Raw genomic sequence first — 18801 nt, forward strand, 5'->3', positions numbered from 1 at the left:
TGGAGGGACGGTGAATGATGATTTGGGAATCAGCCGGACGAGTTCTAAAAAAAAAAAATTTGACAAACGGGGCCGGTCCGGGTTTAAACCGTGTCAGACCTGGTTCGATCCCGGTACTGAATTTTAAAAAACAAAAACAAATAAAAAGTCTAATGGGCCCGTTCTTGGACATATAGCAGTAATGGTACACTATCTACACCCAATCCGATTCGGGCCTTTTTTCCGGTTTTCAGACTTTTTTTTTTGCCAACTCCTAACGGGAAATTTTTCAATATCAAATATCTAATGTATATTTTTATAACAAATTTTCTATTATTAATAAGATTGATGGGTTTGGCCAATGAACTAAGCTCTTTCGTTGGGTTTTTGTTTGGAACCAATAGCTAGGTGTGCTATTGGGCCGTTTCTTTTATTTTCTAGCCATTTCTTAATTGAGCCCGGAGAAGCCCTCTTTGTGTAGGAAGGTCTTGGGGAGAATGAATAAATTAGAGTTGAATATTGAATTATTCAGTGAGGATCCTAATAGTGTTAGACTGTTAGGTTACTTGTTACTTAGCGCTTATTCCTAGGATAACATTACATAGGTAGCTTTAGGACTAAGCAGTGATACAATTCATATGTGATCTCTATTGTCACCCACATTCGTGTTTTAAGAGATTGACACCCAATTTTCTTTTAAAAAGAGGGGCCTTGACCCATAACCCAAATTTTACAAAAAAAAACACTCTCACTCACCCCACCAACAGATTAAAATTTCACTCACTCCATTTAAGGGCGAAAGACAATTTTCGGTTCACATGAATTATAAAATTACATAACGTCTCTCACGCAACTCACTATGGCCCAAATTTTACAAAATACACTCTCACTCACCCGATGACAAGATTCGCTCCGAATTTCACCCTGAAATCCGCTTTCCGACAAAATCTTACCGAAAATTCAGCAGAACTTTCCCTAAAAGTGGACAACCCAAACCTGTGAAAGGAAATAGAAATCACACTTATAAACATTTCCACCCTCAATTCCTAGAGCCAACCTGCTCCATATAATCATCAACTCCACCACAAGATTATCATATATCCAAACATGTCCAACTGATAATTTAAAAAGACTACATCCAACAATTCAATTCTACATAAATATCTCCAGGAAATTCTATATCGATCCAAATCCATATTTTACAATATCAATAAAAAAACATCCCATGGTTATCAGACCAATCTAAGGAAAATAGAAAAATTACACTAAACAAGTTAACAAGTAACCTATGAATGATAGATGGCAGCGGTGGTGCTAAGCCTCAACTCCTAATGCCAAACAGCTACACTACAAACTGGGCATTTGAAACCAAAGGGCCCAGGGAGAAAGCATATAAAAACGTTAGCGTGACTGGATAAAAATAAATATTTCATAAGTAATCGAAAAAGGAAAAAGGATTTTATACTTTCTCACATGTGTTCCTTTATAAATTCAATGCATGCAACACTTAAAACGCGATACTCTTTGAACAACCGAAATCTCATAAAATAAGACCAGCCCCGCTGGTTAAACATAAGAGTATGGGGAAGAGGTTATCACCATACGATAAAAATGGAACCTCCTAGGCTCGAGTCGGAGCCTCCCAGGCTCTTAGCTTTACTTTGACCCACAAACACAGAGTAAGTGAGGAGGAGTACTAATAAGTTAGCTAGCAATAAAATAAAACGACCTAGGTATGGTGAAGAAAAACATACAAAAATCGAAAATCAATAAAATTTCCCCAAAATCTCGCAAAGGAAAGTACGAGTACGATTCCCAACCATACTCGAAAAATCTCAAGAGAAAACAAATAAATCATCGGTGTGCCCACACGCCAAGATATTCTCAATAAGAACACAACTCATAAAAGAAGTTCAAATGCGACATTAAAGAAAATTTATCATTCAATTTATTAACCACAATTCGGGAAAATTCATCTGGAGGTTCGATCTCAAAACAAATCATAAAGCGATTACATTCCCAAAAATCATAATCGAAATTAATAGGCGACTTTCCGGTAAAAATCATATATGTCAAATAGATAATTAAAGGCATTCACTTAAAAATAGTTGCATGCATATTCAATTTCAAAACAAAAGTCCACTCACAGTATACGGCTAAGCTTGCCGCCGATCCAAACTCTCCTCTCGCGTGGGTCCTCCTCACGTTCTGAGGAACGGAATGTTCGTGAATCTCGGACGGCGTGACAAAGTTAGCATCAGAATCCAGGTAGGGGATTCAGGCTCTTCTCGGTTAGTTGTTTTTATATATTAAGTAGTATATAAAATGATGGACTGATGGGTTGAATGACTTGGTTACTTTAAAATGCAATGCATACTAACAAAACCGTGGGAGATATTGTTGATGGCCTGAGAGCGAAGGGTTGCACTGACTTCCTTGGGTTCGATCCCCTTAACCTCGGGAGGGTTAGCTACACTAGTTGGACGGTATTTTTGATCGCCATGATGACCCACATGGTTATGAGTTGATTTCAGGTAAGGTCGTGTAGTGGGTCTACTGGACCGGCCATCAGGTATAAGGCCATACCCTACTTATTTGAGTTTCATGCATTAGTTTTGGAGTCGAAAATATGTTAAAGCTTGTCATTCTTTTAGTAAAATGTGTTTAAGTACATTTTCATATTGGCTAGTAAATTAAATAAGTTTTCAAACCTAGCCAGTGAAGCCCCTATTGAGTAGCGAGAACGAAAGCTCACCCTTACAACAGTATGAACACAGGTATTGTGCATTGGTGACGGGACTATAGCGGACAGAGCTAGGTGTGCGGATCTCGATGAATTATCATAACGGAAATCAGGTTCTGAGTTTGGTCTTGAACTGTATTTCTTGACAATCATTATTCCGAAACTTAATAGTTCTTCGTTTGTCTTACATAAAAATTGTGCTAAGTTTTGTTTAACATACTTGTGAATCAGAATCTCTTTAAACGAACAAGTTCAATAAATGATTTTTTTAAAAATTTCACTTGAAAAATGTTTTAACCTTTCCGCTACGTGACTTACAAATGTTTACTTAAAAACATGTCTTGCGGGTTTCTAGAATATAAGTCGAGCCGCAGTTTATATTTTAGAAACTCACGGCACTGTGACGTGATCGAGCTGGTGAGATGCAATTTGGGGAGTTACAAGATCTCTTTCTCATCGTATCTCTCTCTCTTTTACCGTCTCTCTCTCCTCTCTCTCTCTCTCATCGTGTCTCTCTCTCTTTTCTCCGTCTCTGTTCACCACGATGCTGACGACTTCGGCGACGATGGTGATATTGGCTTCTAGGTTGAAGATGGAGAAGACGACGACTAGGCTCCAAAGATAGAAGACAATATTTGAGCTCCAACTAGAGAAATTAACAGACAGAATGCCGTCGGCTTCGGCAGGCAATTCACCGGAGCAAATCCTCTTCGAGTTTTGTTCCAATATATAGTTCTTGATGTTCTATCCATCTGTCTGATCATAACTTATGGCAGCTATAACAACAGGAACTGTAAATTGGGTTTTCTACTTTGGATTTAGAGCAGAGGGTAGGCGAGGCTTTTTTCCAGTTTGGATTTAAGCCCATTAAATCTTGCTCTTGTTGTTTCATCAAGCTCGATCGATCTGAACTAATTAATATAGCTAGCTAATGGCCCTTATACTAACAAATGCACAGTGCTACCTATTTATCTACTCCCTTGTATCATTTGTTGGATTTGAATGCTCTTGGGTTACTTCTTGGTTAATTGATTTATGAATTTTCGTTATTGAGTTCACTTTTGACTTTGTGTTACCGTTCGAGTGTGGTTTAAACATTGCACACCAGGTGTCTGTAAAAATGCCTGAATGAAAAAGATACGCTTGAAACGGTAGTTGATAGTTGTTTTCATTAGTGGTGGAACCTTGGGTATTGTTTGGTGGGTTAAGTTTAAGTGATACTACTGTTGGGATTCTAGACTCTAGTCAAGTTTCAATCTTCTTTCATTTGTACCCAGAATCCTTCTTTTTGAATCGAGCTCTTATTGATTTCATTTATACTAGATTTGTTTGTGTATATATGTGTTTATTTGACCCTCAATAAAACAAAGAATCATTTCACTGAAGATAAAACACAAGTTAGTAATTATTGAGCTTTTACTGGGGTCAATAAACTTTTATTAACCCAATAAACTTTCATTTTTCACTTATTATTGGTCCTCAATAAAACTTCTGTTGGGAGTCAATAAACCTTTTAAAAATTTTATGATATCTCCAATGACCTCCCCGTTGACCTTTGATGACCTCCGAGGACCGGCGGCCTCCGGAGAAGTTCCGGCAAACTCTCTAGTGACCTCTCTCTCTCTCTCTCTCTCTCTCTCTCTCTCTCTCTCTCTCTCTCTCTCTCTCTCTCTCTCTCTCTCTCTCTCTCTCTCTCTCTCTCTCTCTCTCTCTCTCTCCCCCCCCACTTTATCTCTATGTGACAAATGGGGAGAGAGCAAAATAGTCCAAAAAATAAAAAAATAGCTTAATTGGGTATTAGGGAATAAAATCACTTATCATATGTGTAAGGGAGAAATATATGAATTTGGTGGGGGAAAGGGGACTAATCTCCCTAAAATTAGCGTATTTGGACATTTTTCCTTAAAAAAAAAAAACAATAGTACAGATAAGTACAACCACCAAATGAGCTAATTAATTAAATTGTTTGACAGGAAAAGAAAACTGATTCTTCGAAATTAATTAACCCTAGCAAACTGATTCTTCAAAATTAATGGCAGGATGCACTTCTCAAAAATCAATAAGAGCTTTGGATGTAAGTCGGAGAATTACATGGATTTGCACTTCAGACAAAGAAATACCTTCACTTTATTCTTCACTGTGGAGAATTACTAGCAATTCTCCTCAGGGTCAACTAAATTACAGCTGCTATCCTTTTATGTCTACGTAAGAAAAGGATCTAAAAAACAAAAAAAATAGATCGACAAGCAAGAAGAAAATTGGAACTAGAATTTTAGTAGAACAAGCATGAAGCTCGCAGCATCAGAGAGTAGTTCACTCTATAGGGGAATCAATCTATTGGTGGTGATGGTGATGGCGATGGCGATGGTGATGGCGATAGCGCTAGTTTATTACTTGATGGGGGCTTGAGTAGTGTGTTGGAAACTGTAGATTGGGGTACCAGATCTACAAGCAGTGAAGCCCTTGCTGCTCATCATGCGAAAGCAGCTTGGTTCTTTAGGAATTGTCAAAGGCCTGCTTGATCTGCCGCACAGCATAACAACACCATATGGGGAGCTAATTAGATCTTTCCATAGAAACGATCGAATTACCCTAAAACAAAACCAAATTTTTGTTTGTTACCTTTGAGGAATAAAAGGTCTATCGAAAAACGGCATGAGTTGAGCCCTTGGAATCATCTCCTTTCTCAGTAAGCGAATCTCTTCCTCTTCTATCATCTGCAGCATTAATTAATCCATCGATCAGAGCCATCTCTTTAGTATAATTAATTTTCAGATAGCCATCTCTTTAGTATAATTAATTTTCAGATGGAGTATAAAAGTTTTTATATATTATCCCAAACTTACGCTACGCATTCCTACCTTATGCAACATCTCTTCTTGCTTTCTCCGCTGCTCCAAGATACTCAGCTTTGCTGCAACCTGCATCCAGAATGTAGTCATTTATATAAATCAGAGAAATCAATATCCTGAGAAATATAGGTAAACTAATCACTCGATCACCATGTAGTTGAACATTGCCCGTTTGGTTGCCCTTTGTTGAGTGTGAAGTTTAACTTCTTGAGGCTTGGTACTTTCTCTTGTAGGAGACTTGCTCTGATAAGAAGCCTAGTTTAACGTACGCGCGTTAGATATAAAGTTACATATATATATATATATATATATATATATATATATATATATATATATATATAGTGGTGCGTAACATAACTTATAGGGTACCAAAATACGTATATATACACTATCAACCTTATAGTAGTAGTCTTTGTCATATCCCCGTTCTTTGAGTTCATCTCTTGGCTGTGCACAAAGATAAATATGCCATCAATGGCAATGATGTACCAGCCTACCAGGCATGCAATAAGAAAGGCCTAAAAGACTATAAATTAGACTCCAAATATATAGTAAATAATGGAAGAATCCGAGAGAGATTTAGTGAAACTATAACTATATATCTAAATTGTATATAACAAGATCGAATTTGTTTTGTTCTTCACAGAATTGATGTGCGAAAGGATAATATATAGAAAGAGCCCCCATCTAGGCAAAACGAAATCAAGTTGTACGTACGTATATATGATAACCGTAAATGATCATAAGCAATATGCTAAGAGGGAAAAGACCATACATTAATACCATACATTTATGCTTTCATGAGTTTCATCCTTTTTATGGTCACTGAGAGGGAAAAGATCGATTTTCTTCCCAAGTAGCAAAAAGTACTTTATTGATGATAATTAGGAAGTGGCGCATTACTCCTTACTAACCCAACAAGGATGTGACTATAAATAGATAAATCTTAGCCATATATAATAGCATTTCGCTAATATGATGATTATGAAAGGTTTACCAAATAAACATCATAATTAAAGAAAGCAACTTTTATATACTTGAGGAAAAAAAAGAAAGAAAGATAAACAACCACGTGTAGTTGCTTTAGTTAACCTTATGAAGTAGAAAGGTGCCAAATTACAGCAATTATTCCAAAACAGACATAGATAGACCAGTTTTGTTGCCACTGGATGATAATATATTTTGCTCAATACGTTCTAAATGAATCAGTATACTTGCAAAGAAAGGTACTTCTTTTAGAAAAGATGGGTGGTGAGTTTTGACCAAATTAACAAAAAAGGGAAAGGGAAATGAAAGAAAAAGAATCAATGATTAGATTCTCCCATCCACTCTTTGTTAATTATTTCTGTAAGAGCAAGAATGTGAAACCAGCTAGTTTGTATGTACAAGTTGATTAATTGACTTCAAACTCCTTAAGATACAACGCTTGTTTCTTAATTTAGCAGTCTACCAGTCCTCCTAATTCCAGACTCGTCACAGTTTCGTCACTTATGCGGGAAGAATTGCTTAATGACCTATTACAGAAATGAAAAAAAGGAAATCGGACATGCATGAATCAAAAATGTGGAGTTCAAAGAAATTAAAATTGCTCCATACACGTAAAATTAAACCAATCATTTTTCGTTTAATAGAGGTCGAGTTTGAGATCATCAAATGATCGATGTAGAGCTGCATCTTAGCTAAACCTTCATTAGTAACAATAATAATGCATGTTTTCATGGATAATAATCTTGATCGAGGTGGAATATTGTCTGATCTCACCATTCCTCCAGAATTTGAGCTCCATGAACTCACAGCAGAGTGTGAAGGACTAGTACTCTTCACAGACTTCAACATAGGAAATAAGAAAAACAGAATCAGAATATCATGAACTATACTACTGATCAATGAGCATGTATAGAAACTTAAAAGACGAAGAAACTAAGCACTTAAGAATGGGCTATAGCTAGTAGCACGACCTTAAGACTAGACTTGGTGAGTGCCTTCTCCATGTTTAATAATTAAAATAGCTCTGGATCAGCCTAATATGGATGAATTCATCAAAGTACTGAGAGTATATATAGTGGTTGGTACATGGCTTGAGTGCAATTTCTTGTGGTTGCAACATCACCAAAGTGCGTGCTCCATAATATATATTTTGCATGCTTAATTAATTTGGATATGATTAGTCTCCCTCTCAGGTACCAACCATTCTGATTAAACCTCCCTCTCATGCATATAATTGTCAAACCCTAGCTCTCAAGTATAAGTTCCTTCAAATCCCCTCTAAGCGCTTCGTTTTAACTAATTACATATACAAGTCCAAACGTTGGCTTCGCTTCACATCACGAGAGTTTTACTTGGGTAAGTAAGTTTCTTGGTTGTTACTCAGAAATTGTCATCGTAAGATTGAACTGACTAGAATTCATAATTTACTGCAAGCATGCTTGAAAGAACTTGTTCGAGTACTTTAAGGGTGTCCCTGTCTTCGTATGGCATATATATACATTTAGGTTTGGGCTTTCTAAAGTAATATCATTCATTTCAGTAGTTTTTCTGTGCCACTCAGTCATTCGGTTTCCAAGTCAGTCTTGATATGGTATATCATTCTTCATACTACTACATACAAATTTTTGTTGCGGTTGTGTGACTCGATATAAGATAGGTGAATGAAGTTAACCCCATGTTAAATATATGATGCAACACTACTATTTTAGTTGCATGACTCACTGTCAATACAACTTACTCCTTTTGAGATGAAACAACATGCAGTTGCATATTAATTGGTAGATTTAATTAAGTCATACGGATCGATTGCTGATTGCTAATTCAAAACCAAAATTTACGGTTTTGCAGTTTAGTTAACAATTACTAAACTAAGCGTCTTTATTTCGTAAATGCTACAAAAATTTCAATTGCTTGATATACTTTCTTTAGTTGATATGCTTCGATATGTTGATGGTTGTTTCAATAATTTCTTCTAACGGTTAGTCACATTATTTGAATTGATAGCAAAAATAAATATACAAATCCGGGATCACAAGGCAATTGATTTGGGGGGAAGAATCCAAGAAATTTAGAACATGTAAGATTGGACAAACTTATTTGCCAAGGAATGCAAGAGTGAGATCAATCAACAGTATACTTTTTTTTATTTTGTTTTGTGAGATTAATCGCATTGATGGTTAAACAAAAGATGGTATTGTTCTGTCTAATAGATGGGTATATATTCAGTCTAATAAATGGTTATTTGCTTCGTCCCTTTTGAACTATTAATTTTGGCATTTTAATTCCTTCTAGTATTTCTCATAATTAAATGTCAAGCTTGAAGCTCGAGTTCTGCCCACCTGTACCATATCCATTGTAATGTGTAAGCAGAGCTAAGTACTCGTCAAGGTGATATTGTTATAACTTACAAGAATGAAATGCGAATAAACTATCCGGATTGCAGAACCAGTACTCGACCTTGGATCCGTCATGATAAACTTCCTCCATAAGAAAGTAGAGCTGTAAATTTGAACAGTTAACTTATCCGGTCGATTCATCAGAATCAGTCAGTACTCCATGCATCGTGAAACAGTTGAACAGGTGAGTACGCCGTTGCTTTATTTCACTGCTTCTCATAAAGCTATGGCACTCCAAACTGAAGAGGTTGTTAGGCACCCGTTTTCAGAGTATTTCTTATTAAAGCCGTTAACCAACCAAGAGGACTGGAGGCCAACTTTGATTTGCATTAGTAAGTAAAACCCTTTAATCAGAGCTTTTTGGCTTATTATGGTTAAGTAGCATGTCATTAAGTTAGTTAGGTCATGCATATGGGGGGATCCAAATTCTAACTAATTAAAACAGCAATGCTTAAACTTGAAGTCTCGGTTTCCATGATTAGCCTCTTACAATGCTTTTGGACACAAAGTTTGGCACCCTGTCCAACACTAATTACCTCAGTCGCACATGAGCACAACACTACGTAATCTTGGTTTAGAAATTTGAACAAGGCAATATAGTTATAGCATCCGCTATCGTTTATTCTGTCTTAATTCTAATTTTGAGTAGCTTAAAAAGCAGCCGTAGCTTATGAAAGCTGTTTTTTTGCTAACTTTCATAAACGACAACTTAATGATGTAACTTTTAAAATAATATGTTTTATTAAATTTTACCAAACATTTTTTGCTAGTTAACTTACGTTAAGCAACTTTTTAAAGATTATAAACTATGCCAAACTTTTTAAAGCATCTTTTGCATTAATACCATTTTTCTCAATACTTTGTGGTCAGACTTTGGCTTGCACGTACATAATGCTAGAGGGGTTCGACCCTGGTATTGTGGTGGTGGCATCTTCTTAATCTATTATTAAAGGTTGAGATTAAAACACTGATTAAATCTAAACATATATAGATGCCGTATCTCATAGCTAGGTGCTTGCTAACTGAGCAATTCATTGGTCACCAGGTGCACAAAGCTAATTCGAAGGTATTTTTTGCCATGTGAAACATTTAGTCGTGCAGTTTGTTAGGATTTCTAGTGGTTACTAATATAGGTCAGAAGTTACCAAGGTTTAAAATATCTGCAAATGTGAATATGTGATGATATATTCTTTTTTCAAGGAAAGATGTTTCCTTAATTGGAGTGCCGATATCTCTCAGGTCCGATATTCTTAACCTTGGTCATAATTAACACACTTCAGTCTGCAATTTAGGACAATTGTAGGTCATTGAGACTTTTAAGTCATCTTGATTACTGAAAAATATCAATCCCTTTGTAACTGAAAAATCTGAATCCAGAACTAACTTTGATTTCTAAATATTGCGTCATGATGTCTGCAATTGTCTTCTAATTGCAAACATTCACTGTCTTTTAATTGCAAACGTTCATTAGGTGCTGAAACATCACTGTCAAATTTTAAGTTTTTAACTACAAGGACGAATGTGAAACTCCAACCAGCTTAACATAAAACAAAATTTTTCATAACCAAATCTTTTCGATTTGTTGCAAGAAAATTTAGGGATCCCAAACAGTTAGAAACAGGATTAATTAGTAAATAAGCATTTCAACAAAAATGAAAAGAACAGCATTGGTTCAAGTTCCTTTTATATCACTGAAGTACACTGCGGGTCCTTGCTTAAAAAACTTTTCGATTTGTTGCAAGAAAATTTAGGGATCCCAAACAGTTAGAAACAGGATTAATTAGTAAATAAGCATTTCAACCAAAATGAAAAGAACAGCATTGTTTCAAGTTCCTTCTATATCACTCAAGTACACTGCGGGTCCTTGCTTAAAAAACAGCCTAGACAAGCTCCCTTGTACGCTATTGGTCGATTACATCATTGTATTATGTAAAAGGCTTAGACAGAACTACAGGACCAGCAAATAATTTAAGGCTTTATATGAGCATTGAATCTGAGTATTCTATGTATTTGTAATATCCTCATGGATAATGGACCCGAGGTTGTCTCTGACAAAATGTATAGCACAAAATGGACAAACTCTAACATATACTCAAACCAGTAGAAAGAAATAAGAATGAGATATTCACAAAACCTAACCTCAAAGTGAAGCCAAATCGAAACTGAAATAAAGATGTTGCTAGTTGAGGGCATTTGATTCTCTATTTAGCTGTATATCTCCAGACTCAGTTTTCTTAAATAGCTTTTGAACCACATGATCCCAGTTTGTCCTTCCACTAGTGGACTTTGACTTTGTCTCTGACACATCTTCAGTCTCATTCTGCGGAGCCTCCTCCGGTTTTTGATCCTCGGAGGCTTCCTCAGAGGCCGTTACAGCATAAGGCACATTTAAACTGACAGCTCTTTCCAACGCATCTTTGTGTTCCTTTTCAAACGTCCGCAGCCTCTCTAGTTTTTGTACTTTTGGAGCAGTTGTTATGGTCTCAGAGCTCCTTTCCCTCATTCTCTGAAAATTAATTCCATAATTGTCAAGAACAGTTGCGCAGAAATACCGCTAATTAAATAATCCAGTAGCAATCAGGCAAAATAAAACATTTTTACTCTAAATCATGATTCCTATAGGCTAGTGTGCAGAATGGGATGCAGGATAACTACAACCACCATTTTATCAACTGGAGAAGCTTATCATGTCTTCCAGTACAAGAAGGAAGAATACATATCATGGTTGATCTCTCTACGAAGCTTGAAGTAACCAGTAAGAAAAACAGTACAGTAATCAAAGACATTCCTGACAGTAGAATCAATTCACAGTGAATTGGAATGTGGACTAGTTTCAGGATGTCTCAGAGGAAGAAACAAGTGAAAGGAAAAGAAAAGGAAAGATATAAAGCTTTTTCTTTGGGCCATGGCTTTGCCTAGTAATGGACTGACAAAAAAAGGAAAATGAAATGTCAATTAGACAAGATTGAGACAGTGTTTCTTTCCTTGTGATCTTGTACCTCTATTTACGCTCAAACCAAGTAAAGAGAACAAAAGCGTTCCATAATGCTCTCTCCTGCTCAAACAAACATGATCCCTAATCTTCATTTACTTATTTATCTTTTGTTCCACAATGCTCATTCTAGACAACTCATAGAGCCTAATTTGGTATTCTCTAGATGATGTTGGCATTGAGATCTTATGTTTTTATCATCTCAACAAACTAACCCCTGCTAGTATTTTATAACCTTAAGCTTTCATGTTATGTACACTAGAGTTATTTTAGTACTTATGTTTATTACAGCTATTTCAACACTTTTGTATGCTAGGGTTTTTCCAAGGGTTTAGTTCACTATAATTACATTTTTCTAACTATGACACACAATGAAAATTGAATCTTCATCTGATTGTATACAATTGAAGCTTTTGCTTCAAACCCACTTTATTTTATGCAATCTAACCCTGGGTGTGATGCCTAAGGCCTGTCAGGTTATTACAGCTATTTTCTAGCCTTTTCTTTTAGTTTTCTCCTCTTGTCCCCTGTAGTTTTCTACTGATCTAACACTGCCAATGCCCAGACGAAATTGAACAATCAGTAGTTATGCTACCAGTTCTCTTAATCACAAGACAATCTTAAGAGTCAAGTCACAAGTATCTGCCACATGGCTTACTCCATACAATAAAAAAAATATGAATATTAGGACCCTTATGAAATGATTTTACTCTCCAAGAGAATATTTTTTTCTGGATATATGAAGACAGCTAACCATGTATATATGTCAAGTCCAAGCAGGATATCAGAGACAATACGTTGTATTTTACGGTTTAAATAGAAGGATGAGATACAGCGAATATCGTTAGACTATAGAACATTATGAACTTCATATTCAATCTTCCTTCATGATCAATAATGACTATGCATATCATAATTAATGGTAATCTATGTACTTGTGCAATGATGAAAGTTATGTTCGACTTACTTCTACAGCCTTCTCTGCTTCCCTTTCTATCCAGATAATTCCATGATCTGATGTAGCATGACATGACAAGACAATATGTTCAAATCTTCCATCAACAGGAATGGCAGTTCTGACCTCTGGAGGATACCTCCCACATCTATATAATCAAGAAATGAGACACTTAGACAGATGGGATGAACAGAAGAAATTTAATTACAACATACCACTAATGTCATCCCAGAAAGTAAGACTTTATACAACGTCAACCGGTCAACAGACACAGATAACTGCAAAAGCCCTTTACTGTCGTTAAAAATTCAAAGCTTTGAACACCAAATAGTATGAAGATTATATTCAATGCCAAAGTAAGGCACAAAAGGCCCAGTTTCTTAGCTGAGCTTTATAATGATTCTTTTTTTTCTTTCTATATCATATACCCAAAAGTTCTTCATAATTATAGACAATAGCCTGGTTTGAAGATGTATCCACCAGAGTCCAAGACATACTCCTAAACAGGGTGCTAAAGCAGAGAAAGTTTGCAATGGTAATATCTGTGACATCCAAAACTGTTTACAGCACCATGAAAGATCATAGTACCATAAAACATGAATTGTTCAACTATCCTGGCTTTCATATTTTGTATAGGACACCAAATGAATGATGAGTTTATATTTTTAAATGATAATTTGCTTCTAATTAAAATAAGGAATTCACAACTTGTGGGGGCATGGCTACTCTAAAGTCTCTAATAACCTGATATACACTTAAAACCAGATTAACTATCAAATTGACAAATGTAACGGAGAAGTGAGTAAACAAAAGCACAGCAGCATTCGGATCAAATAAGATAACCTGAAATGAACTACATGTAAACTCTGAAGAAACTAACACCTAAAGTAAAGCCAAATATCAAACTCTGGTCCACAAGTGATCTACCTCCTCACCCCTAGCTCCCTAAAAGATCATCCTATTTTGTTCCATCCATCCCACCGACAAGATTGCCAATAGATCACATCTTCCCAGCATCATTCCTTCTCCTCTTTCCTCCAAAACTTATACCTCTTACACAATAAGGCAGTACAAGAAACTGGAACACTCCATCTCAAATAGGGGGGTTATCAAGGTTTAAATTATCTGCTGATATACCACTTTTCTACTCACAAACAGAGCCAGAAGGGAGAAGCAAGTATCCCAGATACTACGCCAATATCGGACTGATTTGCAAAAATATCGGATATCCATGGATACTTTGAAGAGAAGATCGAGCCAACCACCCTGCTACTAGTCTATTGCTATATTCATATCAACACCTACCTACCTGACAATATGGCAGTCAGCAAGCTTGTATAACATAATATATACGTATATGTATATATTATTGCCAGAGATTGCGCTTATATAATGTGAATGGAAATAAGGATCTTGCATATTCATTATGTCATGAAAAAGTACCAAGCATCAATTTCCTAGGTAGAACCTATAGAGTGTGGTAATCACTTTTTATTGAAGTACATAAATTATAAGGCTCTTTCTTAATTTATAGGCCTGTAGGCCATGCTGCAGCAGCTACAGAGGATTAAAATCCATATCAATGAACTCATATAGAATTGCAATTGATATGCTGCTTAACTCGGTTTAAGCTTCTATAGAAATGTAAGAATTTACATGTGAAGGGGTTACTGGAAAACTATAAAGGCTACGATATGCAAGAGATGCAAATAAGGCAACTTGCATGTTTGAATTCATAATGAAATTCATTACCCTTTGTGCATGACTGCAAAATGTCATATAGTGAAAAATACAATATAATCTTTAAGACTATCTAATAAGAGCTGAGGTTCTTGGTGGAATACCTGCAAAATTTGCGCTCTACAATATGATACATCCGACCTGGTGCATAGAGTCTTCTGGGATCTCTAAGCTTTCTATCTTCCGGTATGAATGTATCTCTCAAACACACCAAAAACAACAAGCACGGCAAGCTGCCCAAAGCACCCGGGACAAATAATTACTCCACTAATTTACAATGCAATTAGTCTAATAAGGAAAAAAAAAACACCAACCAAAAGATTGACTTGAAGATATCTTCCAAGGGAGTTGCAGTTCTTGCCAAGAAATCGTCCTACGAAAACCATTTCACAAGTAAGAACTAAAATCTTAGAATCAAACAGATACATTCAACAAATTAAAGTAACCACCTGCAAGATCACTGACTGTATAACATCGGCGTACTTGACAGCCAAATTCAAGGACATACAGCGCGCCGGAGCTAGAGCATAACAGCGAATCTGACTCCGGGGAATCCCACCCAATCGGTCCCTATGATTGACCACGATCACAGTCAGCAATGCGGCCACACCAGACCCCAAAGAGTGGCCAACAAAGACCATATTGTAATCAGGTCCATTCTCAAGCCATAGTCGCTTCAGAGTCTCGCCTTCCTCGTTAAGCAACCAAATGGCGGACTTCAGGAGGCCATGGTGGACGTAGCCGCCGTCGAACATCTGCATTCCGAGCTTGTTATCCAGCAGCAGCTTGTAGTCGCTCTCCTTCACCAGATTGAGCCCCCGGATGGCGAGGACGATGTCGCGGTGGTCGTGGTCGACGTAGATGAGGTAGGGCGGCGCGTGGCCGCAGGTCTGCTCGTAGGTGACGCGCTTGACGACGCCGTCGGGGTTGAGACGGTAGCCGCCTTTGGGGATGAAGCGGGGGTTGTGGAGATCGGGCTCGTAGACGGCGAGGATCAGGCGGCAGAGGCGGGGGACGGGATCGAACTCGTCGGGGGTGGCGAGGGGCCAGGTGTCGCTGTCGTCGGAGCCGACGTAAGTGCAGCGGCGCCAGAGCCAGCGCGTGCAGCCCAACACCATGACGCACTCGGCGCCGCAGAGAACCGACATTGCAGTGCTCTAGTGATTATCGAGAGAGACAAGGAATTGAATCATTGATGAAAATGGGTGCTTGTCTTAAGACCCAGGCCATGAGTAACATGTCTCTTCTCTTCTCTTTCTTTCTTTCTCTATTTGACCTCTCTAGTTTTGTCTGCGGTGTCGTCTTTTTATTCTGCCAGGTTGGCGGAGGCTGCCCAATCAATTCATCACACCCACAGTCAAGTAAGTCAATTTTTTAAGGTCTAAAAGGTTTGAAATTAGCTTATTAAATGCTTCTATTCATACCTCTAAAATTGGTATTTAAATCTCTCACTTTTTCTGAGTAATAGTTGACTTTGTCAACTCATGTCAAATTACCAATAAAGACACAAATAAGGAAAAAAAAAAAATCTCGTCTTATCTCTACGAATAGTAATAGTCTTCAACTTGGGAAAAATTTTCTCCTCCAATGTAAACCCTAAAATATATATCGCTAAATGTTGTTTAACGTTGAAGTCAAAATTTTCTGAATTTGACTTTGTCTTCGTAAAGTGATAGACTTCCTTGCTCACATAGCTGACAATTTACAAAATCTATCACTGCGCTATAAAAATAAATAAAAAATAAAAGGAGAGAAAATGGGAAATACAAAGACACCTCAGTTGATGAAGCCCTACTCATTCTGCATGCAATAAAACATGTGAACGAGCGGCGACAAAAAACAGTACTCTAGCACGTTTATATGACAAACGCAGCAATGGGTAGTTGTCCACAAGATCTTCCCGCACATCACCAGTGCAGAGCAATTTTATGTGGAACTATTCTATAGATATGATGAAAAATTCGACCATCTGATATAAATCTATGGACAATGCACTAGACTCATGGTTGATTATTGTAATTTCCTCCACTATCCCAGACATATCTAAAACACAAAAACCATGCATGTTCATTTCAAGCTGCTATGGAAACAAGTAGGAGAGAATCAGTTTAGGGACAATGACACCTAAATGCAATGAAAATAATACTTGGAAAACATATTTATACGAGATGATGAGCAAACATGGTATTGTTGCCTACGCTAACCAAGAGTCGACAATTCATTGAAAAAGTGCTAGCACCTCTGTTACTTGTATATGGAGGATGAACTTCCAAAAAAAAAAAAGATTGCTGCCATGCAATTCCAAATCTTCAAAAACTGAAGAAGATCCAACTACTGATTTTTGAAAGTATGACTAGAATCCAAAAAAAAAAAGGGTCTTTTATCGGACGATGGGCATTATAGGAAAATTAGAGAGGTGTAGATAGCAAATTGGTTATTTGTAAAAGTAAGTTAAGAGGTCTATTAAGTATGGAGGTCCAAATGCCAAATTTGGAGGTATGAATAGAAGCTCCCAAATCACAATTATGAAAGAAAGCAAATTAAATCGCAATTTTTTTTTTTTTTTTGTCAACTGAAGTTCATTCATGCCAAACGAAGGATACAAGAGGAAAAGCAAAAGAAGACAAAACTAACTAGGAAAAGAACAACTAGCTAAGGTTCAGTTGAGGTAACATTTTGCAAAATAAGTTGCAAGGAGGGAGGCGGTTGCGAAACCCACGTGGGTGGGCACACCCTCCTATATGTCAACGCAGCAACGTGATCTGCCGCAACATTGGCTTTTCTGCTGGTCCAAGACTAGCTGAGGCTGCTAAAAGAAGCAGCCAAAATTCGGATATCAAAGACGATAGGAGCTAGAGACCAATGAGAATGATGAGATGAGTGCGAAAGGGTGTGAATAAGATCTTGAGAGTCTGAAGTGATGATAATATCAGTCAGAGAGAGATCATGAGCATGAAGTAAAGCCTCTCTACAAAGCAAAATAAACATGCTTTAACGGAATTACAAAATGATTATCACTGCGAAAATCTCGGTAAGAAGTGAAATTTCGAAACCACGGCAAGCGATTTAGTGGATACACTGAGTCCCCTCACGCGACCGTTGAAAATGTGGAACCCCCCCCCCCCCCCCCCCCCCACGTTTTACATTCAAACGCTAGGTTTGTTTATGGAATACAATACCATGTTGGTTATTACAAATGTAACCGGCAGAGGGGATACAATATCTTGTTGGTTGTATGGACCCCCAGCAAATTAGTCATTGGGCCTAGGAATTATAAAGTGGCTAGCAGTGTGGCTGCAATGCCTTGTTGCTTATCTGGACTCCCAACAAACTAGTCCTTGGGTTTAGAAAACTTTTAGGATACCGTGATCAATCTGAAAATAGGGTGTTAAACAAAAAATTTAAAATCTTGAATGATGATATTGATGTCTACACTTTAAAATGTTCCATCTTTTTTATAAACAAGTTTGTGGGCTATATAGGGGTGAGAATTAATGAAATTTTACATAGTGATGAAGTTTAGAAATATGTGGCAATTGAAGAAAGTCACAAATAGTGCACAATTGATTATAACTCTACAAAATCTTGAGTGTGACATATTCTTGTAAGATGTTTAAATAGTTTTTTTTTTTAATATTTTTTTATTAAGGAGTAAAATAAATTATATGCTAAAATCTCTGGAGCAACCAGAGTTTACAGTGTCAAATAACAAAGCTTTCGAAGCCTCCATTGAAACCCTTTTGGTCCAAGAAGCATTTACAAAGGTTCGCTACTGCATTTGCTACAAAGTTTGCTTCTCTTAAAGCATGCTTGAAAGAGATCGAATGGAAATGAGTTGCAATGATTTTGATCAATCTCCAAGGCGGGGCTATTACTCTTTTGACTGCATCTATGACCAGTTTTGAATCACCTTCCACTTTTATCTTCCTGTAGCCTCTTTCTTTTGCACAAGTGAGGCTGTTAAGGAGGGCAGTGGCTTCCATAACTGGAACTGTTGTCTTGCCAACATGTCAGGTAGCTGCTATGAGAGGTCTTCCAGAGGAGTCTCTGATTACAAAACCTTCTATAGTAGAGTCCTTACAAACTGAACCATCAAAATTAATTTTAACATTGTCACTAGTAGGAGCTTGCCATCTGATTAAGTTTGAATGGGAGGA

General features: G+C 37.1%; 2 protein-coding genes across 9 annotated transcripts; both read right to left on the reverse strand.

Annotated features, from left to right (window-relative positions):
* Positions 1 to 4768: 4768 nt before the first annotated feature.
* Positions 4769 to 7642, reverse strand: LOC133721774 (microtubule-destabilizing protein 60). Of its 8 annotated transcripts, none has more exons than XM_062148497.1 (7): positions 7533 to 7642; positions 7336 to 7401; positions 5971 to 6021; positions 5725 to 5817; positions 5584 to 5643; positions 5345 to 5439; positions 4769 to 5245 (listed from the first exon to the last, which is right to left on the reverse strand). In XM_062148497.1, the coding sequence occupies exons 1-7, from the start codon at positions 7563 to 7565 to the stop codon at positions 5113 to 5115; spliced, it is 531 nt and encodes a 176-aa protein (XP_062004481.1). In that variant the 5' UTR covers positions 7566 to 7642; the 3' UTR covers positions 4769 to 5112. The 8 variants fall into 8 exon arrangements, with proteins under 8 accessions (XP_062004481.1, XP_062004479.1, XP_062004480.1 ...); XM_062148495.1 differs by having other exon boundaries at positions 5725 to 5829; positions 7533 to 7617; XM_062148496.1 differs by having other exon boundaries at positions 5725 to 5829; positions 7336 to 7392; positions 7533 to 7580.
* A 3268-nt stretch (positions 7643 to 10910) lies between these two features.
* LOC133722012 (uncharacterized) lies at positions 10911 to 15932 on the reverse strand. The gene is made up of 5 exons (XM_062148799.1): positions 15094 to 15932; positions 14959 to 15017; positions 14749 to 14877; positions 12917 to 13052; positions 10911 to 11463 (listed from the first exon to the last, which is right to left on the reverse strand). The coding sequence occupies exons 1-5, from the start codon at positions 15790 to 15792 to the stop codon at positions 11137 to 11139; spliced, it is 1350 nt and encodes a 449-aa protein (XP_062004783.1). The 5' UTR covers positions 15793 to 15932; the 3' UTR covers positions 10911 to 11136.
* Positions 15933 to 18801: the final 2869 nt, after the last annotated feature.

This window comes from Rosa rugosa, chromosome 7 (assembly GCF_958449725.1).
Source record: "Rosa rugosa chromosome 7, drRosRugo1.1, whole genome shotgun sequence".
In the NCBI taxonomy this organism is placed as follows: Eukaryota; Viridiplantae; Streptophyta; class Magnoliopsida; order Rosales; family Rosaceae; genus Rosa; species Rosa rugosa.